Consider the following 27,375-nt stretch of genomic DNA (forward strand, 5'->3'; position numbering starts at 1 on the left):
AGGTAGCATCCAGGAAACCAGTGACTGATCACTTTGCTCTTTCAAAAACACAAATCAGTGCAACCCACTAAAATACAACGGTTTTTCTTTGGTTGGAAAATCTCAGTTCTCTCAGGTAATGAAAACAACGGTAGGTCATGTGAGGTCATAATGAGTTTCTTTCTGCTACTGTGCAGCCCATAATTGAACAATTAGGTGTGGTATTTGGGATTTGTGAGCAGAGCCTTACCACAAGAGATGGTATTCAGCGATGCTGTGGTGTATACAAATAACCAACATGAAAAAGACAACAGCTAGCTACAGAGTTACTACTGCTAATGAGTTCATTTAAGGTTCAAAATCAATGAAGAAGTCCTATAGAATTCACATTACAAAACACTCGAGCATGCCATTGGTACTGAAATTAACATTGTCCTTTGTGTTGTCACCTCTTCACATTGTATGGTGTGCACACGCGCTGGCCACTGAGCCAGCTCTGATGTGACAGGGGAGAGAGAACACTGCATACGCCATTTAGCATCAAAGTCATCATTGCATCATTTAAAAATTGCACGGTTTAACGGGGCTTGGTGTGTCTTTGTTCCTCGTATTGCCCGAGGGCACATATTTTGGCATAGAGGATGCCTCTGCACGACATCCAACTATTTGGTCTCAGTCACTGTCTGTGATGTCCACTGGTCTGTCTCTGTCACTCTCGTTCTCCCTCTGTTGGTCTGTTTGATCATCTTAGTCCTTTAAACCCCTTCTCTTCAGGACTGTCTTTCCACTCAAGTCTTATGTTTTTTAAAACCACAGATGGCAAAAAAAAAGAGCATTTGTTCTGAGTCACTGCCTCTTTGAAAGAAACATTAACTCACACAAAACAGCCTTCCCTCTAACACAATCTCTATTACACACACACAACCAGAAACACAGAAAAATCTATCCCCAAACATGCCAATCATGCTTGAGTCATGCATGAAAAGATATACATGCATGCACAGAGAATCTGGCTGCTATAAATCTTGTATTTGACATGTCTCTTACAGTAGCTGAACAGCATCCCCTACAGGCCAAATGCGCAACCCTCGAGATAATATTACTATTCATCTATTCATATTCCAAAGGTTTTGTAGGAAAAAGAGACACAAAAAGGAACATGACAAAGTCAGGGGGCTGAACACGAGAAGAGAAAAAAGAAGGCAAACTGCAAAAGGCGCAAAGTTCAGGAGGCAGAGTTACAGTTTTTTCTTTACTTGTTGACCCACAGTCACCTTGTATTTAGGTTTGCACAGCTACTGCATTAAATGCAGAGGACAAACAGACAGAGAGGGATGCTGACTGACAAGCAATAAGATAAAAAAAAAAAATCAGGTTGTATAGATGTTAACATGAGTGCAAAATAACTCACAAAAACTAAAACCGTCAACTTACATCCTGGAAAAGCCGCCTGTCTTGCGCCAGACGTTTGGATGCGAGAGTTTTGGTGACATGATAGAAGGTAAGCAGCGCTCTGTGCTGCTGCAGGCCATCCTGACCCTTCACGGACTCGAGCAGAATGGGGATGAGCTCTGGCCATTGCCTGGGGCAGTCCAGACGGGCTACCTTGGCTATAAGTACTGCGATCTGTGTCGCTATCTGTTGGGGGAAAAAAAACGTAAACACAGCAGAAGGTGGTTATAACAGAAGCAAACTTGACGAGTATTTTACTACATTTAGAACTTTCTGAGTCACTTAAGACATTTAATTTGAATGTATCATTTAAATTGAGCTGTTTAACAAAATAAACACAACATATGAAAGTATCATACACAATCCAGGGTGAATAGTATTTCTCTCCCCTGTTACAGATGGAATCAGTCACATAGATTAAGTTACTTTCGGAAACAGAGTGCTTAAACAGGTTTGCTACAAGCTCATGGCTTTTACTATTGGCACTATAGTGACCTTGACACAGCTTCACTTGTCATAATATTTCTTGACACAACATTAAGTGCACTTGCTAAGCCATTAAGATTCAAGTCTGCCCATTTCTCTGACAATGACTAGGGGCAAGACACTTAATCATTTAAGATAAATGGGGAGGTCAAGTGTCTAGACTGAAAAGGACGCTTTATATCTCAGCAGGTAGTGGACATTGTATTATGATTTAAGCATCTGTCACTTCTTGAGCACCACTTTTAACAGCTGTGTTCTTTTCAATCATAAGCACATGCAGAGATTAATTTGACAAAATACTTAGCTTTTTACAGTCCATACAAAAAATACAGTATTAGCATAGACATCCAGTTGAATCCACAGATTAAGTTTATTTATATCCACATCAATTAATATCAATAAGAGTAGACATACAGTTTATAGCACTAGAAATCACACAGTTCCCAAACTAAAACAGTTAATTTATAAATGATAAGAACACGGTTTGTTGTAGAAAAATAGTATAAAGTATACTTTATGACATGTTTCATCCGACCTAATATCCGTTATGGCATTTTCTCACTTAATTCCCAAATCCATTAATCAAGCCCATTTTTAAATGTGTATGATAAAGATTAAAGCAGCGATGGCACCTTGTTCACTTTTATCTCTTTTGATCCCATTATCATTTCACTTCTACCCACAATTAGTTAGAAACAAAAGAATGAGAATTTATTGCACTTTTTACAGAATGCATGCTTTGATAAATATATTTATGTGTGTGCTCAACACCTATAATACTCTAGTAATAAAAATCAATGAGCATGCAAATTTAATTTTCAAGTATCAATAAGTCATTATGTTTTCTAAGAAAGCAAGGTGAGTTCACAAAATTTGTTTGGATAAAGCAACTTCTAAATGTCAGCTGTCCACACACTGCAACGAACATGCACGAACACGCCATACTCCCTTCTGGAGCTGTGATTCGACAAGGAGAGGTTCTGACATGAGAGACATATGGAGTTTAACTGGCATTCACTGCTTGCCATATGGAACCTATCAGTCATCATGTTGCTGGGCTGCACCTCAGGGACATACAAGCTGTATAAAACCAGGATGGATGGCCACTATTCAGGCCCACCTTCCATGTCCTCTCAGACAGATGAATTATACTCCACTTCATTCTTTGATTATTTTGTTTAATGCAGCATTCTACTGGACATTATATTGGCTTATCAAGAAACTTCTTAACCTTCGTTTTGATAAAAAACCCCATATGCACTATCAGTGCTTTTAAACATCCTTTCAAATCTTTATTTTAGTGTTACATGTCTTTACATTTATTGTTGAAGATTTCTTGTTGCATTTTAAGAAACAATTTGACCTCTGGCAAATTATATAATTTTTATAGAGCATATTACCTGTCGGTCAAAATAGTTTACCTACATATTATATTGAACACTGTCCAATCACCAAGTCCTAATTAAAACATCAACAAAGTTGATGGCTGCTTCACTGATTCAGTGTGTGTCATTTATTTCAGTCTGGCAATAATCAATCACAGTAGAGGTGTGAAAATATAAAAGTACCATGAGAAATTTACAATTGCTGATCCAGTGCTTGTGTCAGTACCCTGGCACACAAGGCGAGTGGGACTGTAAAACAGGATGTTGTGTGATGCCACTAAATGTATTTCAGCATGAAGACTGAAAACACTCATCATTACATAAACAGACAACTATCCTACACATGATGGGGATTCTGAATGCAATATATAATGCAGCCCCCTTAACACCAGCGTTGGGTGCCAAGATTTTATAATCTCCTTTTCTATGGGAACAGTGTGTTTGCAGAGCATTTATTACTATTTTCTTCCTCTGGGACTAATGGGAGTGCAGTGACTTTGTCTGCATTATTGCTTTTTAATTTCCTTAAGATAAGAATAAAATCTGCCATTTAACCTCCCCTTCTATCTGTGATCAGATTCATTTGTTTGGATAGGAACAGCTTGTCTGATCTAACTCATTTTTTATATGAGAAAAACCATAACAGTTTTTGTGTCGACACGTGGTTGAAATACCAGTGAAGTGTGCAAATCGCTCCAAATGTATTTCATACCACCTGCCTTCACACCACTTCCTTAATGAGAACAACTGGGTGTCCAAGGTTCACCCCACCCCTCTCACTTCATTCCTTGACTGCACAAAGAGGCAGTGTAGGAAACAAAATCTGGTTACAGTCTTTCCAATGATTACAGTACTATACATCAGAAAAAAGTTAACATGTGAAATGGATTAAAACATGCAACAAAGTGTTAAAGTGTTTTTTTTTTTGTCAATTTCCTTGTACATCATATGGATTTATACAAAGTAGTTTAATCAAAATCCAATGTACTCTAACCCAAATCAGTGAGTTTCATTCTACCAGTATCTGATGCATTAACAGATTTTTCTTTCTTTAATATTTCATAGCACATCACATTTTTTGCTACCAACCTGATTGACAGGCTCATTGAAGTTTGTGATGAGACCAGCACGCAATGACGTCTTCTCTTCTTCTGATAATGCACTGTAAACAAACCAACCAAAAAGATGTTCAGAGGAAGTAAGGACTGGGGTAGAGAGGAAAGAGCAAAGTAGAGAGAGCCAAGCTTTGAACTTAATACAAAATAGACACACAAAAAAAAAAAAAACATAGAACAGTAAGTGTAGTTAAATGGATAATGCCTCTCAGTAACCACATTTACCCAAATTGAGAAAAGTAAAAAAGCCACCTTTTAAAGCCAGGACCTTCTTGCTGAGGGCGACAGTGCTTGTCACAATATGTCAGCAAGGTGCCAGCTGCACCGGCATTGTAGAATGCAGCTCACATCCTAAGTGACTCCTTACACTTTAATTTTAAATTCTAGACATGCAAAGCACAAACTTTAATATCGTGAAGATATGAATATGACATCAATCTGCCAAGTTGTTATGGGATCAATTAAATCCCTGTGTAACACTCTATAGTACAGGACATGCCAGCTGCCTGATTTAATCAGTAAGCTTTGAATAAACCCCCCGCTCCTCTCCAACTCACATCTTGCAGCCTGCAAAATGAGTTTTCGCAAACAGAGTCGGGGGTGTGTGTAAAATAGTGACAGAGTGAAGAGGCACATAAATACAATGTTTCACAAGATGTATAAGTAATATCGTTTATTTCAACTGCTGCTGAAGCCCGACATGGGTGAGTGTTTGATGTGAAGAAGAGGGAGGAATGAATCATGCTGTAACCTTGGGCAGGGAGAGAAGAGATATGGGTAGAAAACAAATTACCAAGAGGGAGAGTGTGAATTAGTGAAACAAGATTTACTACGCACAAATATTTCAGGAATGTCAGAGTAAGGCAAGCTTTAAAGAAATATTGGGTTGAAGATTAAAAGATATATTAACATCAAGGAAATGTGTGCTTGAATCTTGGTTTGCTGTTGAATCTATCAGCTTGTCAGTTATCTGTAAGACAATTCGAATTGCACTCGCTTGTGTGAAAGGTGCTATAACAACATACATTTTATTGGCTGACTAATACTGTTGTTTATACATGGATTATAATTAACATAAATTCCAATCTCATAATTACAACATTATGGAGAAATGGCAGGCCTGGGCACAGCCCTGGAGATCATTAATAAATAGGAATGAGAGGGGGCTTTTCAAGTTATAAAAAAGCAGATGACCTTTTTTCACAGCAGAAACAGTACAGGTAGAACTAATAACATTAATGATGGCCCCAGTAACATTTAAGCGACCCAGGAAGCCCTGCCAGTGGTATGCCAGTATATAGTCATTTTTATTTTTTAATCTATTAGTTAGGCTACATGTTCTTTTTCAGCTATGCAGTATGAAAAAGGTCTATTTAGCCAGTATCACCTCCCTGTTTTACAATTAAAAGCCCTTTAATAACAGTATGACCAAAGTGAAAGCCTTGCAGTGTGACTCTTGCTCACTGAGGGATTGATGCAAAAAACCTTTCACTATCCAGTATCAAATAAATGACCAATGTACCTGCATAAGGAATGTGTTAAAGTCCAATTTAAAGTCCAATTTTAAAGTCCAAGCTCAAATCTAACTGAAGTCACATGTACTCTCACTACTCATTACTTTTCCTTTCTAGAGTCAAAAACAAATATTAATGGTAACTTAAATATTAGGAGGAAGAAAAAACATCTTTGGGGAAATATCAGCCGTCATCTCAGCCATGTCACTGTCTGTGTTTAACTGACAGTAGCTGGCAGACTGCCAGTGTTGGTCTGACACACGTTGGAAATGAGAAAGTAAACAAACTTGCACTTTATGACATGGGCAGACAGTGTGTGGTTAGTGGTATTGAAGAGTAAGGACATTAGTGACATTAGCAGCTACCTCTACATGCTGTTTAATGTGCTCCTGCAGAGCAGCTAATTAGCTACCTAACCTGCATTAGCAATCCACTTTTCTTCAGAGAATGTTTGTTTGGTCACTCCTTCAACAAGCTAAGATGCAGGACAAGATGTATGTTCATGTTTGTAGATGAGAAGGAAACTTTAGCAGGAAAGGTAATGTGGGTTGTTGTTGTTGTTGTTGTTGTTGTTGTCTGCAGCTCTTGTATTCATTAATTTTAATTTCAGTTGACCAGTTACTCACAAAATGAGTATCCAAATGGACCTAAGAATTCAACATGCATTTCTCACGATGCATGATGTAATGAACAATATTTTAGCCTGTTAGATTTGTTGTTTTTGTATGGTTAAAGCAAAAATAAATAAATAAATAAATAAAACTAATTTAGCTGCAAGCAGAGCTGGAGTAATTCATCAATTAATCAATTAGTTAGTCGTCAGAAAAATAATTGCAAACTACTATTTTGATAATTGAATAATCATTGGACATTTTTCAAGCAAAACGCCAAAAATTTGCTCTTTTCAGTCCCTCAAGAATTTAGATCACAGTGCAATTATCATACTCAACTGAGTATCTTCAGGTTCTAGACTGTTGGTCAGACAATACAAGACATTTGAAGCCCTCACCTTGGACTCGGACTGCGGCCGTAATTGCAATGCATTACTCTAAATTACAGTAATTACAGAATAAAAATGCTATGTAATGTAGCCTACGCTATGTACAGTGACACCACATTCATTGTGCTGTCCCACACAGTATCCAACTCCTCGATTAATGGCAACGGTCCAAAGGTAATCACATATATAACTAACGAGCAAAACCCCTTGCACAGCACTCTAGCAAATGAAAGTTTACTAAACTACTGACAAGAGTAAAACAATTTCGGTAAGAGGAGAAAACTTTAGAAAGAAAGAAAATTGCAATAATCTATTGAAGAAATCAAAGAATGGCCACAGAGTGCTGAGGCAGAACTGATTATCTACAGCCAGCCACTGTCCTGCAAATTTAAGAGCAAATGTTCAGTTCAAATCTAACAAAAGCCAGTTAGTCAGGTACCCAAAGACAGGCTGTAGGCTTTGAATACTAAAGTCGATCAGTCACCACACAAAAGAGACACAAAACAATAAACTTAGTATAAAATCAGAGCACAATGATATGAATAATCAGGATGGAAAGTAAAAAAGAGAAACAAGAAAGCTGTGAAGAGTGATGGAGGCAGAACTGCAGACGTAAGCTATAACTGGTAAAAGACAAATGAACACAATGAGGAGTAGACAAAACAGAAAAATGCAACTACAAATCTGTTACAAAAAAGATCTATAGAGAATGACAAAGCCTCAAGAACAGGCCGAGAGATTATGGCTGATGAATAGAGACAGAATAAGAGTGAATGAGAAAATAAATGAAGGAATAGAGATGAGTAGGAGAAGAGACGAAGAAAAAGCCCAAGATGGAAAAGTGAGAGAAAAGGCTGACAGAAATAGGGAACAAGAGAGACAAGAAGGTACTTACTGAGGCGCTACTCTCCTCCAGTATCTGTCAATGCCATTTTTGAAGTACAGCACAGCCAGCCACCTGACATTCACATCCAGCATGTGGTTATTGAAGATATTCTGTGGAAAAATATATAAATATACGCTTAGCACTGTTAACATTGTTTTGTTATCTCAAATGGCTAATACCAGGCAATTGATGGATTGAGTTAAATGAGGCGTGACAGCTCAGACTACAGAGAAAAACAGTAACTCTAACCAAACTGAAGAGTAATGACATATATGTGATGATATCAAACCACACTTGCCGCTGCTCCATTAAAATACAGGACAGGCTGATATTTAATTGGTAGACACTAATGTAGTTTAATTTCCTATAAGTGCTTAATTTTCTGATGTGCAAAATGTGGCCATAACCTGAGAAAAATCTGTCTGATTAGTGTCACAGTGTTCTCAAAGTCATTCTCCTACTCACTGCAGAGGCAGGAGTTCCATAAAGAGCAGCACAGTAATATCAGAGATTGGAATCTTGGCTCTCATATTCTCAGGTTTAGGGGCTGTGGGAACAAACGTGAGTTAAATGAAAAAGGACTCTAAGTTTTATTTTTGCTTTATTGCAGACACAAGACATCCCCTCTGTTGTATCAAGGGAATAAAATGCCATTAGCAGAGCTGCAGAGTGTAACTATTCACTTGATTATGCAAGTAAAAAATCTGTCCGCTGTCACTAAACTTTTATTAGATGCATCAGTGCAACTGGAATTCAGCTGGCCGGGCTGAAATTTAATGTACTGATGCTGTCCCTCCTGTACCATCCTCAGTAGTGAGGTGCAGATATAATTCTCCTAAACTAAATGAGAGAGGGTACATAGCACACCTTGCTTTAGTTGTTTTGAACCATAGCATCACTGGCAACTAACAATTTTCTAAGTGGCTTTATGGAAGTTTATAGGGAGATAATGATATCCTCGGGAAACGTAACACTCTGAATCTAAAAATATATGTATTATGTGTGTGTTCAGATTTGACCGAGTTATGACTTTGAGAGAAGGTACAATTTTTTCTTTGACACAAGTTGCAAACTACTGACTGTGTTGATAAGTGAGCCAAACTCTAATAACTAACTTACACTGTAACTCTTTGTAAAGAGTTACAGGAGCAGTAAAATTCAGTTATTATTTTTCTCTATGTTAAAAAAAACACACACACACACACACACACACACACACACACACACACACACATATCCCTTATACTACACATTTTAAATAGCTGATAATGTGTATAAATAACATGCCGGATTTCAGACCAATTAAATGCTACAATTAGTTTGATTCAATCTCAGATGGGTGGATTGGATACTTCAAAATGTGTTTTCTATGATTTATTTTGACTTAAACAGAACATTGTTTTCTCTCTTTTCCACAATGTATTTGTGACAAAAATATAGAAAATAATACATTTTCCTGTGAATAGGTCTTTGTGCTTAGCTGGGCAGAACACATCCTGAGCCAATTTCACTACTGAATGCAGAGATGATACTGAAATCCTATCACTCAATCTTATCACTTAAGCTCGAGTGAGACAGTAAACAAACATATTTCCTAAAATGTCTGAGTATTCATTTATGGATCAACATAGGATTTGTGGGTACACTAAGCTCTGTTGAATTATTTTACTGTTCGTCGGACTTTTCAACTACACTTGGTCTTACACGTTGAAAAAGATCTGTGTACTCCTTTAACACAAATCAATCCCCAGCTGGCTGCCCTACACTGCCCTCTTTCTTCCTCTTTCCTTACTGCTCATAATCTTGTGAATTGTTGCTGTGATTATAGTCATTGTGTAAAACTTCAAGGATGAATCGTAACACATGAACAGAATATATAACCAATCTGCTATTGATATGCAAAATATTCACATCCTATTAATAATTAATCTAAAAGGAAACACCCCCCTATTACCGTTTGAATTAAGTTACATAAAGACTCAGAACTTTCTTAAAAACTTAACGTGCATTAGAAATGAACACAAACCTGAAAACACCCTGCTTTCTTCAAAATACACTACATTCATTAACATCTCCATTTATTAGAGATTTAATAGTTTTCACTAGAGCAGATTTATTCCAGTTATGTGATATCATCTCTCACCAGAAGAACTGAGTAGAAGCCTGGCTGCGTCTCCCACTGTCGGAGCTGCTCCTCCGCAGGCTTCAGCACAGATGTGTCCTGACTGGTAGCTTGGGTTAAGGCCTGCAGCACCACTGAACTGGCACTGTCCATATCCATAGCTGGATATATCTGCAGGGGAATATGAGAGAGGAATGGGTAGGGGAAGAAGCAGACAAAATTAGAATTTCATTGCTCTTGTTGTGAAAAGTTCTGGTTGAGCGAAAAAAGAAAAATAACTTTTATAATACTTTCACCATAGGGAAAAACAGCATAATAAGACATCAACTCAAAGATGAGGGAGTCAAATTACATCTTCAAAAAATGTCAGAACAAGGAATCTTCTTTTTTTGTTTTGGCTGGTTTTATCCCTTTCGCCCCCATTTTATTATAGATCAAGCGGCACTGAAATCACTGTCAACCATCCTGAGAAAGAAACAAATCTTTCTGAATAAAGAAAACCACACCTGATAGAAACACTGCAAGTCATCTCTACCACACAAAGAGCTGTTCTATGTCCCAGATAGTATTCAAGCACCCCAGCTTCACAGGTCCAAAGGTGTTTTTCAGTTTCAAAGGCAGTACCTGAGTCAGTACATCAGTCGCCTATGTGCCTAGAAAAAAAAAAAAAAAAAATCTCGAATGGAATAATAAAAAAAAAAAAACACTGCCTTACCTACTTTGGCATCACAAATCTTTCCTTATGAGGTCATATTTCAACATTTCCTGAGGTGTGTCAATAATAGAATAACAGATAAGAGAAAAACAAAAAGGTTGTTTACCCCCACCTCCCTCACTACAAAACATAGTCAGTTCCTATTCTTCAGCTAGAAGAGTTTCCCAATAGTGTCAGATAATATCTCTGACAAGGAAGAGATGAAAAACTTTGCACTACCAAACGTTATTTAATTATTTGTCTTTCAACTGATCACATGTCAAGAAATTGCAGTCAGGAACTTTTAGAGGCAGTTCATTCCAGATAGAAAAGCACAAACCGGTCAGACAATTAATTCTCCGAAGCAACTGACTGACTGGATAAACTGCCATCTGTGGGACAAGCAGTAGTAGTGTGGTAGAAGTGGGCCATTGTTAGTAAGTCAAGAAAAATGGGGGGAAAAATATTGAACAAGGCTGCCACCTACAGCCCAGAAACAAATATTCAGCATCATCATCCATTGTGTGCTTCTGTAATTGCATTACAGCCATATCCACACAAGAACACAGTAGCAGTGCTTTGGACACAGCCATTGTCACATAACAGATGCTGATTCTTTTAATATACAATACATGAATTATTAAACCAGTAACAAATCTATTAGGACTCTGTTGAGGGTTTTTGCTGTACTTTTAATGAGATTAAAGACGGGGATTAATGTCTCTGGTGGCTGTCACACAACTCTTGGAAGCCTCCACAGGGATCATTCTCCATGTAAAACGACAGAGATATATAAAAAATAAAACAAAAAATTGACCTACAAAATGTGATATTCCGCATATTCTGTTTTCATACATCTCTATATGCGTTTACTCCAGTTTTGAGAAACCCAAATATGCTTGATGGTGTACTTAGATAGCAGCCAAGATATTGTGACATGTAAAGACTTACTCCAGGTTTCTGAACTGTCTCTGCCACATGTGCAGATGGAGGGTTGGGGGGTTGGTGGATGGCAGTACCATCTTCTGGTATAGTGACCCGAGACTGTGTAGGTGGTGTCAGTCTCTTTTTCAGAAGCGTTACTACTACAACTACTGAGTTACGTCAGTTGGTACAGAAATGACAAAGAGAGGTTGGATGTGGAGGAGTCAAAGACATACTTGTAATGACACATGATCAGAAACCTGGAAAATATTATAATTATGAGGATATAAATAACCAGGTATCTTAATGTTCCATGTAAACGTCATACTTCAAATTGATCAAAAGCAGGATAAGACTCTTAATTCACACACTAGTATGCATGTAACCATGGTGATTATAAACTTTCAAGTATGCCTTGGGCTGAGCAATGTTAACATTTTCTGGCATCACAATTACCAAATAAGTTAGTGTCTGGGATATTATTGTCCCTAAAAAAGGATTTAATTAAAAAGGGGAGAAAAATATAGTAGTGAAAGCAATGGCTACCTTTGTCTCTCACAAGAGAGCATATTCACCTATTTGGCTATATTTGGATTTGTTCCAGAACAAAAAAAATGACTGGTAGATACAACCAAGACTTGCATAGGACAGACCATCACACAGGAGTTCATTATTCTTCCTTCTGCCTGATCTTGTTTTGTTTGTTTCTATTCCTACTTGGTTCTGTGACCTATGTTATTTGATTAAAAAGAGATCATTTAGAGTTGTACCACATGCCTGTGACACATTTTGACACTGTCAAGACAAACAAACAGGTGAAGTCATTATCATATCAGTGCCAACTACGTTTATGTTGAACATTAATACATAAAAGTTTTAACCCAGGGACTGATATAATTTAAAGACTCACTCATTCTCAGTGCTGAAATGGTCACTGAAAGACTCTCAAGATGGTCATTTAGGCTGTTCAAGTTGTGTACTTCACACAGAGTAGGTGATTCCCTCAATAAGGACAGGCAGTAAGTGTTAAGTGTCTCCGGTCAACTGCAACAGTCTGCAAGAGTCTCTGAGTTCCTGTGCATGATGGTACAGTCAGTCTTAAAATGGTGTCAAATCGTCTTTAACAGGCGAAGGAGGATACTTGCACAACATCAATATACAATAGAAATATGGTCTGTTATTGTTGGTGCTGCTTCTCTAGCTGTACACTGGATCTGTAACATCATAGGCCTCTTTCACTATATACATTTTGACTTGTCATGGTAGGAGAGGCACATTTGTTTCTAATAACATTAACAATGGTTTCTCTCTTTTAGTGTCTCACTAAGCCCTGATGGTGTGACAGCAAGCCACCATGCCTTATACCAGGAACCTTAAAACTGAGGAGCTTGATGGAATACAGCCATCCTTAATTTCATTTTTTTACACCCATGCTTTTCCTATAATAACATATAGAAATGTCCTCTGTGAAACAGGCCTATTGTCTGTTTTTATATAGACTGTGCTGAGGTATTTCAAGCACAACATGCCCCATCTGTACACCTGTCATTCGCCTTGCATACTGTCCTTTTTACCAGGTGAGAACTGAATACACTCTCAACACATGCGCTAAAAGAAAATCACAACATAAAACTTGATTGTTGACGATCTGCTATGACACTCTGTAGAGCAAATATGCAAACAAGTAGCTTGCTAACGGGGTTACAATTACAATTCACTATTGTAGTTGTATTTTAGCTCAACTCAACGCGGCTGGGGGTCTTATACGACGTTAGCAAGCTCACGTCTTGTGTTTGGCATATGCCATGGCCTCTACCGCTAACACTAAGCTAATTGTCAAATGCTGAGTGAACAAGCAAGCTAGCGGCAGCATAACTTTATAAGCTAATGGACGCTAAACGATGATAGCGTTAGCTGTACCAAATAAAACGTTATCAATGATGTGGCTCAGATTTGACTGACTGTATGTTATCCTTTACCTGACAACTGATTGTGCTATTAGGGTTCTATCACAGCATAGAAACGTTGTTATAATGGTTTTAACACCGTAATGCAATCATACCAAGCAAGAAACGTCCATGAAGTGGGTTAGTTTGTTTCTGAGGCGCACAGAATCAAAACAAACTCGGTGATAAGGGGTCAGATTGAGGCAGCAACAACACTGTTACATTTTAATCATTCTGATTGAGAGTTGAGTTTCATTAGCTCTGAAATATTCGCAGTGTGGTCCAGCTCCTTTTAGTGGCCCTCGGGGGTCATCTGTTATTAAATACGACAACCGCTCATTCACTAATGGAAACGGGCCACACTGAGTTCCCAAATCATGCATACACAAAACACCAAAGCTAACTTTAGGGCTAGCTAGCAAGCTAAACTTATTCAACGCGAAACCAAGCGTCGACAACGTCCGTGGTGTCGAATAACGCCTTTCCTCTCATGATTAAGCAAAGGATAAATATAAAACTGGACTCACCTAAAAGAATGACGGCAGAGAAGCAGAATATATGCTTGTAACAGTGGCTACTAAAGCTCTGCCAGTGTTAATGTAATGAGAGATGGAAACACACGCTTGTAGGAATGGCGCGAGCAACACGGCAGGCGCGTGCTGATGACGTTTGCGGTGCATAATACATCCATGAAGCATGTGCAGATCCCCATTATTAATCCGTTTAATAAAAACCGATTAACATATTACATAAAAGTATGATTGCCCTTTTATTATTAATATTTCCTCAGGCTTATTCTCTTCTTAACCAAATTTTATATCCATAAATGTGACTTAATGTGTTCTTGACTATTAATTTAACTTCCATCAACAACTGCAACACTTTCAACATATTTAAAGTTATTGTAAAATATGTAACACATATTGCATTATAATACTATAATCCTCAACTATTATAATGTGCACTTTAGAGAAAGTAAAGACTCAACGCAGATTTTTTTCTAATAAGAAAATCTGAATTTCTTAAAGCTATTAGGGGCAGATCAAATGGATAAAATTGTTGTTGAAACTCACAATTATAGCAATTATCGATTAAACTGCCAGATACTCTCTTGATTAAGTGATTAAATGTTTGGTCTTTGAAATAAAAATAAAATTACTTGTCCCAATTTTCGAAAGCCCCAGACAACGTCCTTAAATCGCTTGATTTGTCCAACCAATAGTCCAAATCCCAAGAGTATTCAGTTTACAGTGATATAAACCACAGAAAAACTGAAAATACTCACTATTAAGAACCTGGTACCGATGACTGTTTGGAATTTTTGTTAGAAGAAATAATTAATGAATAATCCATTATCAAAACAGCTGCAGTTGGTTAATTTTCTGTTAATTGAATAAGGGATTAATTGTTTCAACTATAAATAAAATCCTTTATCACAGCATATGTAATTTCATTCCAGAATATCAATATAAATTGTGTTTAAAAAAATTATTAGAATGACCAGACTGGAATGTTAAATCGTATACCTGAAAAAAACAAAGCACTTCATCACATTAATACAAAAATCATATAAATCATCAAATTTGGGGGGAAAAGTTATTCCAAAACAATACAAGAATCCAGTTGGAGTCATGTTTCTGGTCACGGAATAAATGAATACGCAATATTCACCCCTCCATTTGTTCTGCTTTGAGTACAAAAATTGTTCTGCCAGATGAATGTCTAGATATGGAGTTTTCTTCACCAACCACATGTTTACTTTTCTCGCAGTATGCACATTTACAGTCCTCTTCCTAATTCACCACACATAGTCCTCCACACAAACTTGTCAATTCTTGTCATTAACGTATTGATTAAAGTAAATATGATCAAATATGGTTTATTGCATACAAGATATTCCACATCAGCTCTGATCCTTACATTAAGGACACATGTAGGACACGTGATATGGTGCTCACGACAGATTGCCTGCTTGTTCTTGCCTGCCTGATCCTGTCCTTTCCCTCTGTCTGTTTGTTGATCACCTGCTCCCTGCCTGATTTGTATGCCTTCTCTGACTGCCTGTCTGTTACTAAGTAGAGAGCTTTTTGTCTTGAGTCTTGTTTTTGAGTCCAAACATCAGTGTCTGAGCTGTTTAAATTAATGGTTTGGCAAATAATCATTCATCATTCAAAATGGCTTTTAACAGGGCTTTGTAGAACCAAGACAAAATAACTTTAGTTTCAGTCTGTGCATTAAGTAACACACAAAACAGAGTAGACATAGCCTGCTCAATGCAAGAGTGGCCTCATACTGCATGTGTGCCATTTCAGCAGACTTTAAAACTTTAAAACTATTTTGGAAAGTTCCACACCATGCAGAAAGGAGCTTTAATATGTGTTGGGCAATTACCACACATACAGTATGTCAAAGAGACACAAGAGAAAAGGCAAATACTGAGGGCAAAGAGTTTGTGCTATTTGCACAAAACTCAAGGATAGGCAGCTGAAAGGGAGGGGATCATCTTAGAAAATACCTCTATCAAGTGACTATAATACACCAGCTGCATTGGCAAGTGACATTCAGCTGATTTTCAGAACACAATTTCAAATGAAAACATTGCAGTTAAAAAAAAATACTTCTTCCGACTAAACTAATCCTTATCTTCTTTTGGATTCAGTAGCACTTTGCCAGATAGTGGAACTGGCACCACATAGTATACAAGGAATTTAGGTAGCTTATCAAGTATGTCATAGAGAAATGTGTACATAAAATTGCTTATGTACTATTTTTAAGAAAAGTGTTATACAGTATATAAAGTTATCATTATACTTATAGCAAAAGGTTATACCATTTAGGTTCTGAAAGTGTCATGGTTTGCCACGGCAGACACTTTTTGTTAGTTTTGGTTGGACCTTTCTCACTTCCTGTTTTATTTTGTAATTTGTTTCCTTGTGTGTCTCAGTGTTTTGCTTCCTGTCTTGGTCCTGTTTCTATGTGGTGATTTTCTGCCCTGCCCTAATGTGTTTCACCTGTTTTCAATCACCCTTGCCTCCCTTGTCTATATAGTCTTTGTGCTTCGGTTCATCTGTTGTCTCTCTGTTGTTCTCTGGGTATGTCCTCGATCTGTTCACGTAGTCTGTTCATGTCTGGTTTGTTTTTGGTCTGTTCATGTTACCTGTTCATGTTGCCTGTAGTCATCCCCTGTGCTTCTTGTGTTTTGGTCTGCTGTTCCTTGTGGTTCCCTGTGCTTGTTTTTTTAAGTTCTTTTGTGTAATAAACCTCTCGGCACCGTCTCCCCAAGTGTTGGCTGCATTTGGGTCCACCCTTACCCCTCAAACCCTAACAGTCCGTGACAGATTCCTAATGTGCTCCTAAGAAATCACTCTCAACATGTTTCACATGGAAGCTCGGGAGTTAAAAAAAAAACAAAAACATTGTGGCTCAGTACAACATGCTGTTTTTGTGTGTGTGTGTTTGCATGCAGAGTGAGAGCCTGTGGTTGAAATGGGAGTGTCCTCTGGCAGGGCAATTCCTTCTGTCTGTCATTCTCTACTGTTAGTGAAGCACTGAACTAAAACGCTCTCTCAGAGCAGAGACAAACACAGAGAGGTTCAAAGCTAGAGTTTTTAGTACCAGAAAAGCATGGATTTAATGGAACTGTTTTTAATTTCTCTTGGTGCGGCAGTTGTTGTCTACTATGGAGTGAAACTGCTGCTTTTCACTAGAATGCTTTTTCCAAACCTGTGGTTTCCACTGTCAAAGACATTCTTCACGTCTATGGGAGAATGGGCAGGTGAGCTGTGTGTGCATGTGCTGTTTGTCAGACCTACAGAAGATCATACTCTGACTAATAACTTCTAGGACTTTGATGGATTGAATATGTAGCCCCAGGACAATTTAGATGTTAGTCACAGTCATAACTGCATACTTTATGTAATAAAACACCACTTATGTGTATTTAATTTGACTACTATGGTCATATGAGTACACCAATGTATGAAAGTGCATGTGTCTAGAATTTGTCTGTGCCTGAAAAACTTGTTCAGACTTTTCACTGTTACACAATATGACAGTCATGTAACATCTGAATGTAAAGAGCCATGTTCTGACTTTCCTTTAGAAAACATGTGTTCACACGTATAGAGCCGCTGCTTACATTTGCAGAAAAAAAATCTCATCTGTGTAATTAAATCCACAAAACATATTTCTGCCTTAAATGCGTTTCTCTATAAGATAAGAAAACATTAATTCTGAGTTTATCTGCAAAATGTTTTTCACCCAATGTGTTTAGGGTTAAATCATAATAACTGTGTGACAAGGGAGTCAAACTGGCGTCACTGCTGACGAAGAGGAACATTTCAAGTACAATACTAAGGATACAGTATAAACTGCCTTTCTTTCCTTTAACATTTTACAGTGAAGTGCCTTTAGGATAAGTTGACAGAGGGGATTAAGGATAAGCTGGTGCAGCGAATCTAATTTGTAACCTTCCTATAAACTTGAGAATGCCCCTGTTACATTCAAACCTAAATACATCCGAGGAAATATGGTCAGCTCGCCCTACCACCTTCCCATAATTACACGGAAACATTGCTTGGTAGGTCCCAGAGCTCGGTCATCAATTTACAAGAATTTCTTTGGCATCTTCTGAAGAGGCTATTCAGTCATCCAAAGTGCTAACAGATGCCTCATAAAAAAATTAAAAAAAACACACACAATACTGGGCTGATCTTTTCTTCATTTCCAAAGCCCACAGTATGTTCAAAGCTGCATCCCTGTGCATTCATTTCTGTCTTGAAGATTTCAAACCACATTTGCATGTTTGTGTCTCAATTAGACTTGAGTCTTTTCACTGTCAAGTGCCCTACAATGTATGGTGTGGTGCATGGGTCTAATGAAGTCAGCATATATATGAAGTGAACGTTTACAGTTTATATACTTGTAGTGTGTCATTATTGTCAGTATATGAGCATTTGAGGGCTGCGGAGTATTGATTTAGACGTGGTATTCACAATTTTAATTGCTATGTCATTTGTAAAATCCCTAAAACCCTACAATTGGCATATTTACATAAAGTATTAATGGTAGAAATGGGTGTCATTAGGATTTCATTGCTACATATGAGTGGCTATCAATAGTCATTAATAATACTCTCTATAACTATGTAAAACATGTTGTGAAAACAGTACTAGCCCCAACTATTTTCTTTGTTCAGTGCGGTAATAACTATTGAACCAGGTTATATTGACTAACAGTGTACAAATACCAAGTGTACAAAAAACAACAGGGTATTCACTCAAACTACAAATCTTTCACTTATGTAACAGTAAAGGAATTGAATGTTTATGTTATTTTTTGGGGCTTTTGTGCCTTTATTGGACAGGATAGTAGAGAGTCACAGGAAATGGGGAGGCAGAGAGAGGGCGAATGACATGCAGCAAGACCGTCCGATGTGGGATTCGAACCGGGGGCCAACTGCAGCGAGGACTGAAGCCTCTACACATGGGGTGCCTGCTTAGACCACTACGCCACAGTAACTGTTGCAACAAGGAAACATTGTTCTGGCACATAGTGGACTACATTGTGGGCAGACAGGTCAGAGTACAATCTCAGTACTCCAATACTTCACTTATTATTTTATACTGAAACTAAATGGACAGAAACTGTGTTGAGCAAACTGTCTTAAATTGGTACCAAAATAGAAGCAATTTCTGTGACATAAACAAAGTAGAGCTATCAAAATAAAATGAAACCTGCAGTATATGTATTTTATATTAGAAGAGATAATGAGGTCTTGTTAGAGACTTTGGGGTGCTTTTATGTAACACTGACTGACTGAAAAATTGCCTCATTAGGCTGTTTCCATTCACAGAACTCATTTACATAAAAGACAATGGCTGATTCATGTCTGAGACAAAAATGGTCTGAAAGATTTTTATTGTCTACTACTCATTAACTTCACTCAGTCTGACACTGAACCATTACAATATTATATGACCCAGTGTTCTATTTGAGAATGTATTTCCCGTAATGCAGTACTTCCTGTCAAACTATGTCTACAGAGGCTACAGAGTTTCTCTAACCTAGAGTGCACCTAATGTGCAATTTGCTCTGGTTATTGTTTAATGGGTTGTTGTTGTGTTGTAACACACAATGTTATTTGCAAATGACCACCAGTGAAGAACATTGCTTTGACTAGTAACATTTAACCACAGAGGTGGCAAATAGGTGGCACAGGGGTAAAATTATACATTAGCAGCCTTTGCTACCATTTTGACCTACACTCAGCTAACAAGATGTCAGAAGGATTTCACAGCTGTCTTATTTTCAAGATCCATCTGTCTGTTATTTTATACTTCTCCAAGTTTGGGTTGATGGCATCAGGACAAGCAAGGTGGCCCAAGTGTTTCTCTCCTCAGCCGCGTCATGGAGCTTTACCTGAGGGGTACCATTGCTGCGTGAGATGAAATATGCACAGTAATATACTGAGGATAATCCCACCATTGTGTTATGGGTGTGCCAGGATATCCTCCAGCTGAATGTGCCTCCAGAAGAAGGAATCCTGATTAGATGCCCAAAGAGAATCAATGTGATGGAGGAGCAGTTCTATATTGAGTCCTTTCCCAATATCTGACTTCCTTGCCTTGAACGGACAGATGCGAGAGTAGCCAGAGTCATCTGTAAAGAAGGAGAGATACAATGCTGAAGTCATGAAACTGGGTCTTTACTGTGTAACGTGTCTTATCATTTTTGGGGGGCATTGTACACCTTAGGATATTGACAGTAAAGCAATAACAGGAAATGAGGACAGAGGGAGATGGGGAACAACATGCTGCAGGTTGTGAACCGAGGACACTGCAGGATGTGGTCAGCACCTCAAACCTCAAGGCCACCCTTCAGGTTGCCCCTGTATCCAATTATTACATAGTGCTTCACTGTAATTAAGACTTAGTAACTCATATCATAAAATGTTAATATTATGTAGTACTATGTAATGCAACTGTAGGGAATGCAGATGTCAATGGTTATATTATTATAAAAATGAAACATCAATAATGGCATAATACTGGCAGGAAACAATTTTTAAGTAAAGACTGAATTAGAAAACAAAAGAAAAAAAACACACTAAGTATTGACCCCTGTGGGACTCCATATAACTTGTATGTAGCAGACAGAAACATTCAACAGGAAATCTAAACTTTCTCTTGGATAAGAAGTAGGACAATCAATTTAGAACAAGTTCTATTATGTCAATACAATTCCTGACCAATACAATGTTATGATCAGTGGTGTTACGTTCAAGCAACGCCTGAGAGTCGACAAAGATTGTAATGGAGTAACTACATGGTTGTAACACAGAGGACAGCAGTTTCAGTACAGTGTTGATGGCAAACCGAGTGAACACTGTCAGAAATATCGCTACCAAGTATTTCAAGTACTAGCTGCTTGGCAACCAACTTGTCAATTATGTTTGGAACAAAGAGTAACCGGATATTGTTGTTATGAGGGAATGTTGGGTCAAGACCAGGTTTCTTCAAGAGTGTCACAATTGTTGGTAGCAGCACAGGAAGCGAGGACCCAAACACGGACACAAAGGCAAATTCAGTGAAGCTACTTTAATGGAGAAGGAAACAAGATTAACAGGCAGATGGGTGAATAATCAATAGGCAGGCAGGCACATACCGTCATACATTGCACTTGCACTGAAAGAAAGAAAAATGGTGCAAAGAAAATGACCGGGGAGGGTCCAAAAAAATTTTTTTTCATTTTACCAATGAGCTCACTATATAGTATTCCCTAGATAGTGAGTAGGGAGCAGTGAGCACAACCTGGGAACAGGTGTGTGTGTGTGTGTTGGCAGGGAATCTTAGGTGATTAGATGATAAGTGGGACCAGGTGTGTGAACGGGCAGGTCAGTCACGTGAGTGAGGATACGGAGAGAAGTCTGAGGGCATCTGGAAAATCTAATTGGAACATGGCCTGAGAACTGAGCTGAGGCTGGAGACAGAGGAGAAGATCATGTCAAAGAGAGGCTAAGTATGCACCATTAATCCAGTCACAGGGATATGACAGTGATGCCTAAAATCACACACAAACAAATTTTCTAGGTGTAGCAATGATAATTTAAAGGGGCAGGGCTCGGCAAAAGATCAATTAGTATGTTAGAGTTGCTGAATCTCACAACACTTGTTGTTGCCAAAGTGATAAGTGAGCAGCGTGCCAGAACTGATCATTGTCTTCCAGAAACTGTTCTGTTGTGTTGTTTTTAGGAATTCAGAGCGCAGCATGAAATCAATTCTCAACATGTCAGACTTTTACTGAGGTTTTGGAGCTCAGAGCTTTGAAATCTGATACTGTTGGCATTTTCTCAGGAGCAAGGGAGCGCATACACATTTGTAAGGACCATTTAGTTTGTTGAAAAGGGACTAAGCTGCTGCTTGCATCTGAGCAGTTATAACTCTTCTGCTGACAGCATTTTAAACCAATGCATCTCATCTAAAGCCCTCTTGTCTGTACTTAATTCATAAATCCCATAATCTCTCTAATAAATTTACTATGGATACCTATCACTCCATGTCTGAAAATGGTGACAGAGCCTGTGATCTTTGTAATCGGGGTTGGGAGGAGATAAGAGAGTAGTCAGCACTCAGAAACAAGCAGTTCCTGCTTGTTCTCAGCAATTCTTTATCAGAAGTGGGGAACATGCTGTATTAGTACAGTCTGTTAGAACAGGATGGGTTGCGTAAAGTGTAAACAAATCAAAAACACAATTCTCTTCCACCGTCGACAGCAAAGGCAGAGCGATTGGGTCGCGTATCTCTGATTCACAGTGCCCCCAGTGTTTAGAGTGGAAACTACAGGAGAATATGACAGTTGATGGAATTGATTTCTAATTCTAATCCCTGCATCCCTTTTTCAGTGGTGACTGGTGCTTCAGAAGGCATAGGAAGATCGTATGCATTTGCAGTAAGTGATTGTTTCAATACAGTAGCACAGTATGACAAACATTTCTCTACTTAAAACTGAAGTGTGTAGGACACCAAAATAAATGCATTTTCAAAGATAAGACACCTGCTATACATTCTAATGTTGTCTGTGTAATCCAGTCATGAATACATTGTAATTAATGTTCAAATATTTACTCTTTAGTGGATGCACATATGATCATTTTTGTCTTCGGCAAATTGCTCATTATTATTTCTCCTCCTGTCCATCACTGTACCATTGCTTCCCTCAGCTGGCTGAACAAGGAATGAGCGTGGTTATCATGAGTAGAACCAAAGCAACATTGGACCAGGTAGCCAAGGAAATAGGTAAGAACTTACTTTCTATATTTATATTGTGTCTGCTATTAAAAATGAGATCAGATCTACATGCAGTGATGTTTGTCATCTGTAACAGTAGATTTCATTCTTCATAGGTGATAAAACAGGACAGAGAGTGAAAGTCATGGTGACAGACTTCACACAGGAAAATGTCTTCAGTGAAATTGAGGGTCAACTTAAGGACCTCAACATCGGGATTTTAGGTTGGACATTTTTTTATTTTTCCATATAATGTTTGAAACATTAATTGCTCCCACACACACCAAACGCAAGAGAACAGTCATCATTTAAGATAGTAACATCTGCTTATTCCCCTCCCCCCTGTAATTGGATATTCTTCTTTTTTTCTTCACCACAGTCAATAATGTAGGCATGCTGCCCAGCTTCATCCCCAGCAAATTCCTTGATTTTGCAGAGTTGGATCAGGTGAGTGGTCCTTCAGCAGCTATACAAGTTTTTCTTATCAACAACAAAAAGTTATGTTTACATTCAGCATTAACCAGCAAAATGCATTGTGTGAATCTGTGTGAATTTTCTGTCCCTTGATTATCAATAAAGATAGCTTACTTGGGACCCATGTTTATTTTGTGCTTTCAGACAATTACAAAGGTGATAAACTGCAATGTGAAAACTATGGCCAAGGTAAGAGTACATATTTTCTTTTACTTTTTTCAAACAAATGAACTCCTGTCTTAGTGGCAGGTATGTAGGATGAAAAAACACTCTTGGCTGGGAACAAAACAAAGAATCTTGCTCACAGTCAATCATTAACTCACTTTATCAACCACATGTCAGTCCTCATACCTTCATCAGGCCATGTTCCTATAGACATTAGTTCATATAGTTTAATGAAGGTCTGAGGACTGAAGCATCATTAATAACTTGAGTTCAAATGATGGAAAGTGTGCAGGATTCTTTGTTTTCCCCCTTTCTGACTACCCTCTGAACATATTTTCTTTTTTCCCCAGATGTGCAAAATAATCCTTCCAGGCATGGAGAACAGGTTTCCTACTCATGTTTTCTTCATTAGATGTAATGTGTAATACAATAAAAACACAATATGGTGATTAACATTGAGTTAATAATGTAAGACCACAATAGTTTTTTGTTTTTTCCTCCACAGGGGAAAAGGGGTGATTTTGAATATTTCGTCTGGAGTGGCTTTTATTCCATTCCCTATGTACACCCTGTATGCTGCATCTAAGGTCACCAGGTCACCAGTACACCTCTAGTCTTCCTATATCATGTTGTATAATCACTCATGCTCTAATTCATCTTTCTGTAGGTGTTTGTGGAAAGATTTTCTCAAGGTCTTCAAGCTGAATACAAAGATAAAGAGATTATTATACAGGTACTTCACTTCTTTTTGAGAATGAGCCTCAAGGTCTTTAAATCAAAAGAAGAGGGAATGAGTTATTATCTTTTGAGTAATTTTTTTTTTTCTTCAAATCTCGAAAATCTTGTTACAAATTTCTCTTTCTCTCTCTCTCTATTCTTGTTTTCTCAGGCAGTATCTCCATTTGGGGTCTCCACTCGGATGGCAGCTTACCAAAAAAGCAATCTAGTGACTCTGTCACCAGAAGACTTTGTAAAGAGCTCCCTGCAGTACATCAGAGCTGGAGACAAAACACCCGGCAGTATCTATCACATAGTCCTGGTAAGACTTACAAACATCTGGTAATTCCAAATAATGCAAAGTAACATGGCAGGAGACTAATTTGTCCTTGTGATTATTGGTCTCCCTCTGTGTGTGTGTGTGTGTGTGTGTGTGTGTGTGTGTGTGTGTGTGTGTGTGTGTGTGTGTGTGTGTGTTTATATGGGCATTCAGGGCTGGTTACTGCAGACTATTCCTCTCAAAGTTCTCCATGCAGAGTCTATGCAACACGGCCTAAAAGACTATGTCAAGAGGAGAGCAGCAGAGAGATTGTGAAAATGGTAGAAATTAATAAACAGGAAGAGTAATGTGAAGACATTTGGTTTTAATTTGGTAATTGTAAATTGGTAATTATGGTAATTATGTTTTCTGTTTCTCATTTAAACATAGTGATGAATCATGTGAAAGTATTATTAGGTACTGTAGTATCCCGTAGTATTTTCTGTTTTAGCTTTTGTAACACTGTGTGTAAACCACCTTCAGGAAAGCACCTTTATGAATGATGCAAGTTTCCCACAACTTGTATTTGATCCATCTACTCCATTTGGTTATAAGATAATATTTCAATTTTCAATATGAGTTATACTGTGACTGTAGCTGCTGATGAATTGATGGTGAATGCCCAGCTGACTTTTTTCCTCAGTGATAGAAAACATTAATGAGACATAACAAGCCATGACATGACATTTCATTCACCAACCACACCCACGTCAAATAAAAAAAAAAAACCTTTACTTCTATAAACACGCCAACCCACACAGTCAGCACTGTCAGTAGGTCTTTAGTCAGGCATGTCAATGCAATAACCTACTTAATATTTTCAGACATTTACATTAATACTAATATGAATTCTAATGTCTTTCAAAGCTGAGTCCTTGTACTCAACAAATGTGGCTAATCATTAATGCTGGCAGGTTTGTGTGTGTGTGTATGAGAGTGTGTGTGTGTGTGTGTGTGTGTGTGTGTGTGTGTGTGTGTGTGTGTGTGTGTGTGTGTCCAATTCCCCATAGTCATAAATCTTTTAGAGGAATATGAGCGCTAATGAGTCTGGCGCCTTATCTGCTGAACTGAAGGAACTGTCCAGTTCTGTTAGTCACTCCCATACACATCATGTTGTAAGTCAGACAGGCACGCACACACAAACACACACACACACACAGACACAGACACAGACACATACACACACACAAAAACCTGTAACTGTCATTAGCATCCTCCTTTCCCCTCTGAGATGGTGGAAACATTTGATCACATGATGAATACAGCACCAAACGACTTGGTGTCAGTCACTGTTCTGATCTCCACAAAACCAGTTGGGGGCAGAATAGAACTGATGAGCATCTACCTGATTCCTGAGAAATGAGAATTCACTAGAGACCGGGGTTTGATGGCCTGCTGCTTACAGGTTGATGGACAGTGTTTAAAGCATGCAAGCAACATTCCCTCATCTGTGTCCACACATTTGCAGATGCACGCAAGCATTTGAATTAGTATATGCTACTGAAAAGTCTGACCTAAAAGAGTCACTAATCAAATGGTGACCGGGCTAGAACCGGGAATTCTGAACTATAATTTATATTTATAAATATAATAATTATAATTTATACTTAATCTTCTTGAGGCGAGGTAAATAGGATCTTTGGGATACTTTAAACATACTGTGATGTGATGTACTGGTTTTGTTTTATGTGAACAGTTAATCTCTGAATGTACTTTTGTATATATTTCTTTATAACTGATGAATATTTACACATGAACATCCTTTATTGTCCCCTTTATTTTTTTTGTTTGTTTCTTGTTCTTGCATGTTTCTTTTAAGCTGGGATTTGCTCTTAATTTCCACTAAGTAGTGTGATCAAAACTTTTATAGGCTACTACGAAATTTAATATTGCAGATTATTATTCTACCTGCTAAATCATTTATACCAAATAACCTATAAAGATTTTGAGATAAAAAATGATTTGCTTTCATGTCTTTTTCAAAGTGGATACAGAAACAAACTAAGGGTCAGTTAAATCAAGTTATACAACTATTTTTAATATTGCTCTATCAGCAGTAACAAAGTATTATCTCAGTATTATTTGAATCACAATTAGCCTACAGCCACAGGAAGACTTCAACATGTGGTTGTGAAATGATCTGAAAAAGCAGCTCACAAATAAACAAACTGATGACAAAGACACTTGCTTTATGACTCTCTTCCTCTTATTGTATTCTGAAGGTGGTTCTTGATTAAACTATTTGTTAATCACTCAAACATAATGTTTGAGCCGTCACTCCTAACGTCAGCAATGATCTTTTTTTACTAAACTAATCAATGTCCATCTAGATGTTGTGTATAAAATGTAGCATTGTCAAGTCAAGTCAGTTTTATAGTATTTTTATCTAATTTATCCTGAGAACACTGAGGACCCTTTACAGTTTGTATGACATAATCTATAAACAAGATTTATGATGATATATTCAAATGTAACCATTTACTTAAAGCACATTAAGGGTGTTTTATTCATCAATACAAAATACTCCTATGATCATGGTAGCTTTCAATGGGGCCACTAGAGGGCACTAAATGTAAAGGTTTCATAGTGCCTTCTGATTACTGTAATAGGCATACACCTTTGGCAGAACACACACACACACACACACACGCAGGCATGCACGCACACACACACACACTCGCAATTACTTAAGCTCATGATGTAAGCCTTCATATTATCAAGTACACAATTCAAAAATAAGAGATAAATTGTTTTTTTTAAGTGTAGTCAAGGTGGGATTGTAATTTAATGTAATCTCACTACCGGGACTTTCCAGGTGTGTTTTTGTAATGTTCCTATAGTTGTACCTATCTTAAAGCCACAGTCTGTGCAGTCTGTGTGTGTGTGTGTGTGTGTGTGTGTGTGTCACCT

The 27,375-nt window shown here is 37.9% G+C and overlaps 2 protein-coding genes across 2 annotated transcripts in view; one reads left to right on the top strand and one right to left on the bottom strand.

The window, feature by feature from the left end:
• ipo11 (importin 11) overlaps positions 1–14,152 on the bottom strand; it is a 114,885-nt gene extending 100,733 nt beyond the window's left edge. Inside the window, exons 1-5 of the mRNA XM_023393535.2 lie at positions 14,031–14,152; positions 9,961–10,110; positions 7,827–7,927; positions 4,392–4,464; positions 1,414–1,617 (exon numbers count right to left, since the gene is read on the bottom strand). Of these exons, the coding sequence (XP_023249303.1) occupies positions 1,414–1,617; positions 4,392–4,464; positions 7,827–7,927; positions 9,961–10,098 (516 nt within the window). The 5' untranslated portion in view covers positions 10,099–10,110; positions 14,031–14,152. The remainder of the gene's footprint in view (positions 1–1,413; positions 1,618–4,391; positions 4,465–7,826; positions 7,928–9,960; positions 10,111–14,030) is intronic.
• Positions 14,153–17,021: 2,869 nt separating this feature from the next.
• hsd17b3 (hydroxysteroid (17-beta) dehydrogenase 3) lies at positions 17,022–26,648 on the top strand. The gene is made up of 11 exons (XM_023393551.2): positions 17,022–17,278; positions 22,406–22,452; positions 22,724–22,799; positions 22,907–23,014; positions 23,170–23,237; positions 23,409–23,453; positions 23,780–23,814; positions 23,935–24,016; positions 24,097–24,162; positions 24,319–24,468; positions 24,640–26,648. The coding sequence occupies exons 1-11, from the start codon at positions 17,128–17,130 to the stop codon at positions 24,739–24,741; spliced, it is 930 nt and encodes a 309-aa protein (XP_023249319.1). The 5' UTR covers positions 17,022–17,127; the 3' UTR covers positions 24,742–26,648.
• The last annotated feature ends 727 nt before the right edge of the window (positions 26,649–27,375 follow it).

Source organism: Seriola lalandi, unplaced genomic scaffold, assembly GCF_002814215.2.
Source record: "Seriola lalandi dorsalis isolate HSWRI2012SDOR001 ecotype SW California unplaced genomic scaffold, Sedor1 jcf7180002054938, whole genome shotgun sequence".
Taxonomy (NCBI): Eukaryota; Metazoa; Chordata; class Actinopteri; order Carangiformes; family Carangidae; genus Seriola; species Seriola lalandi.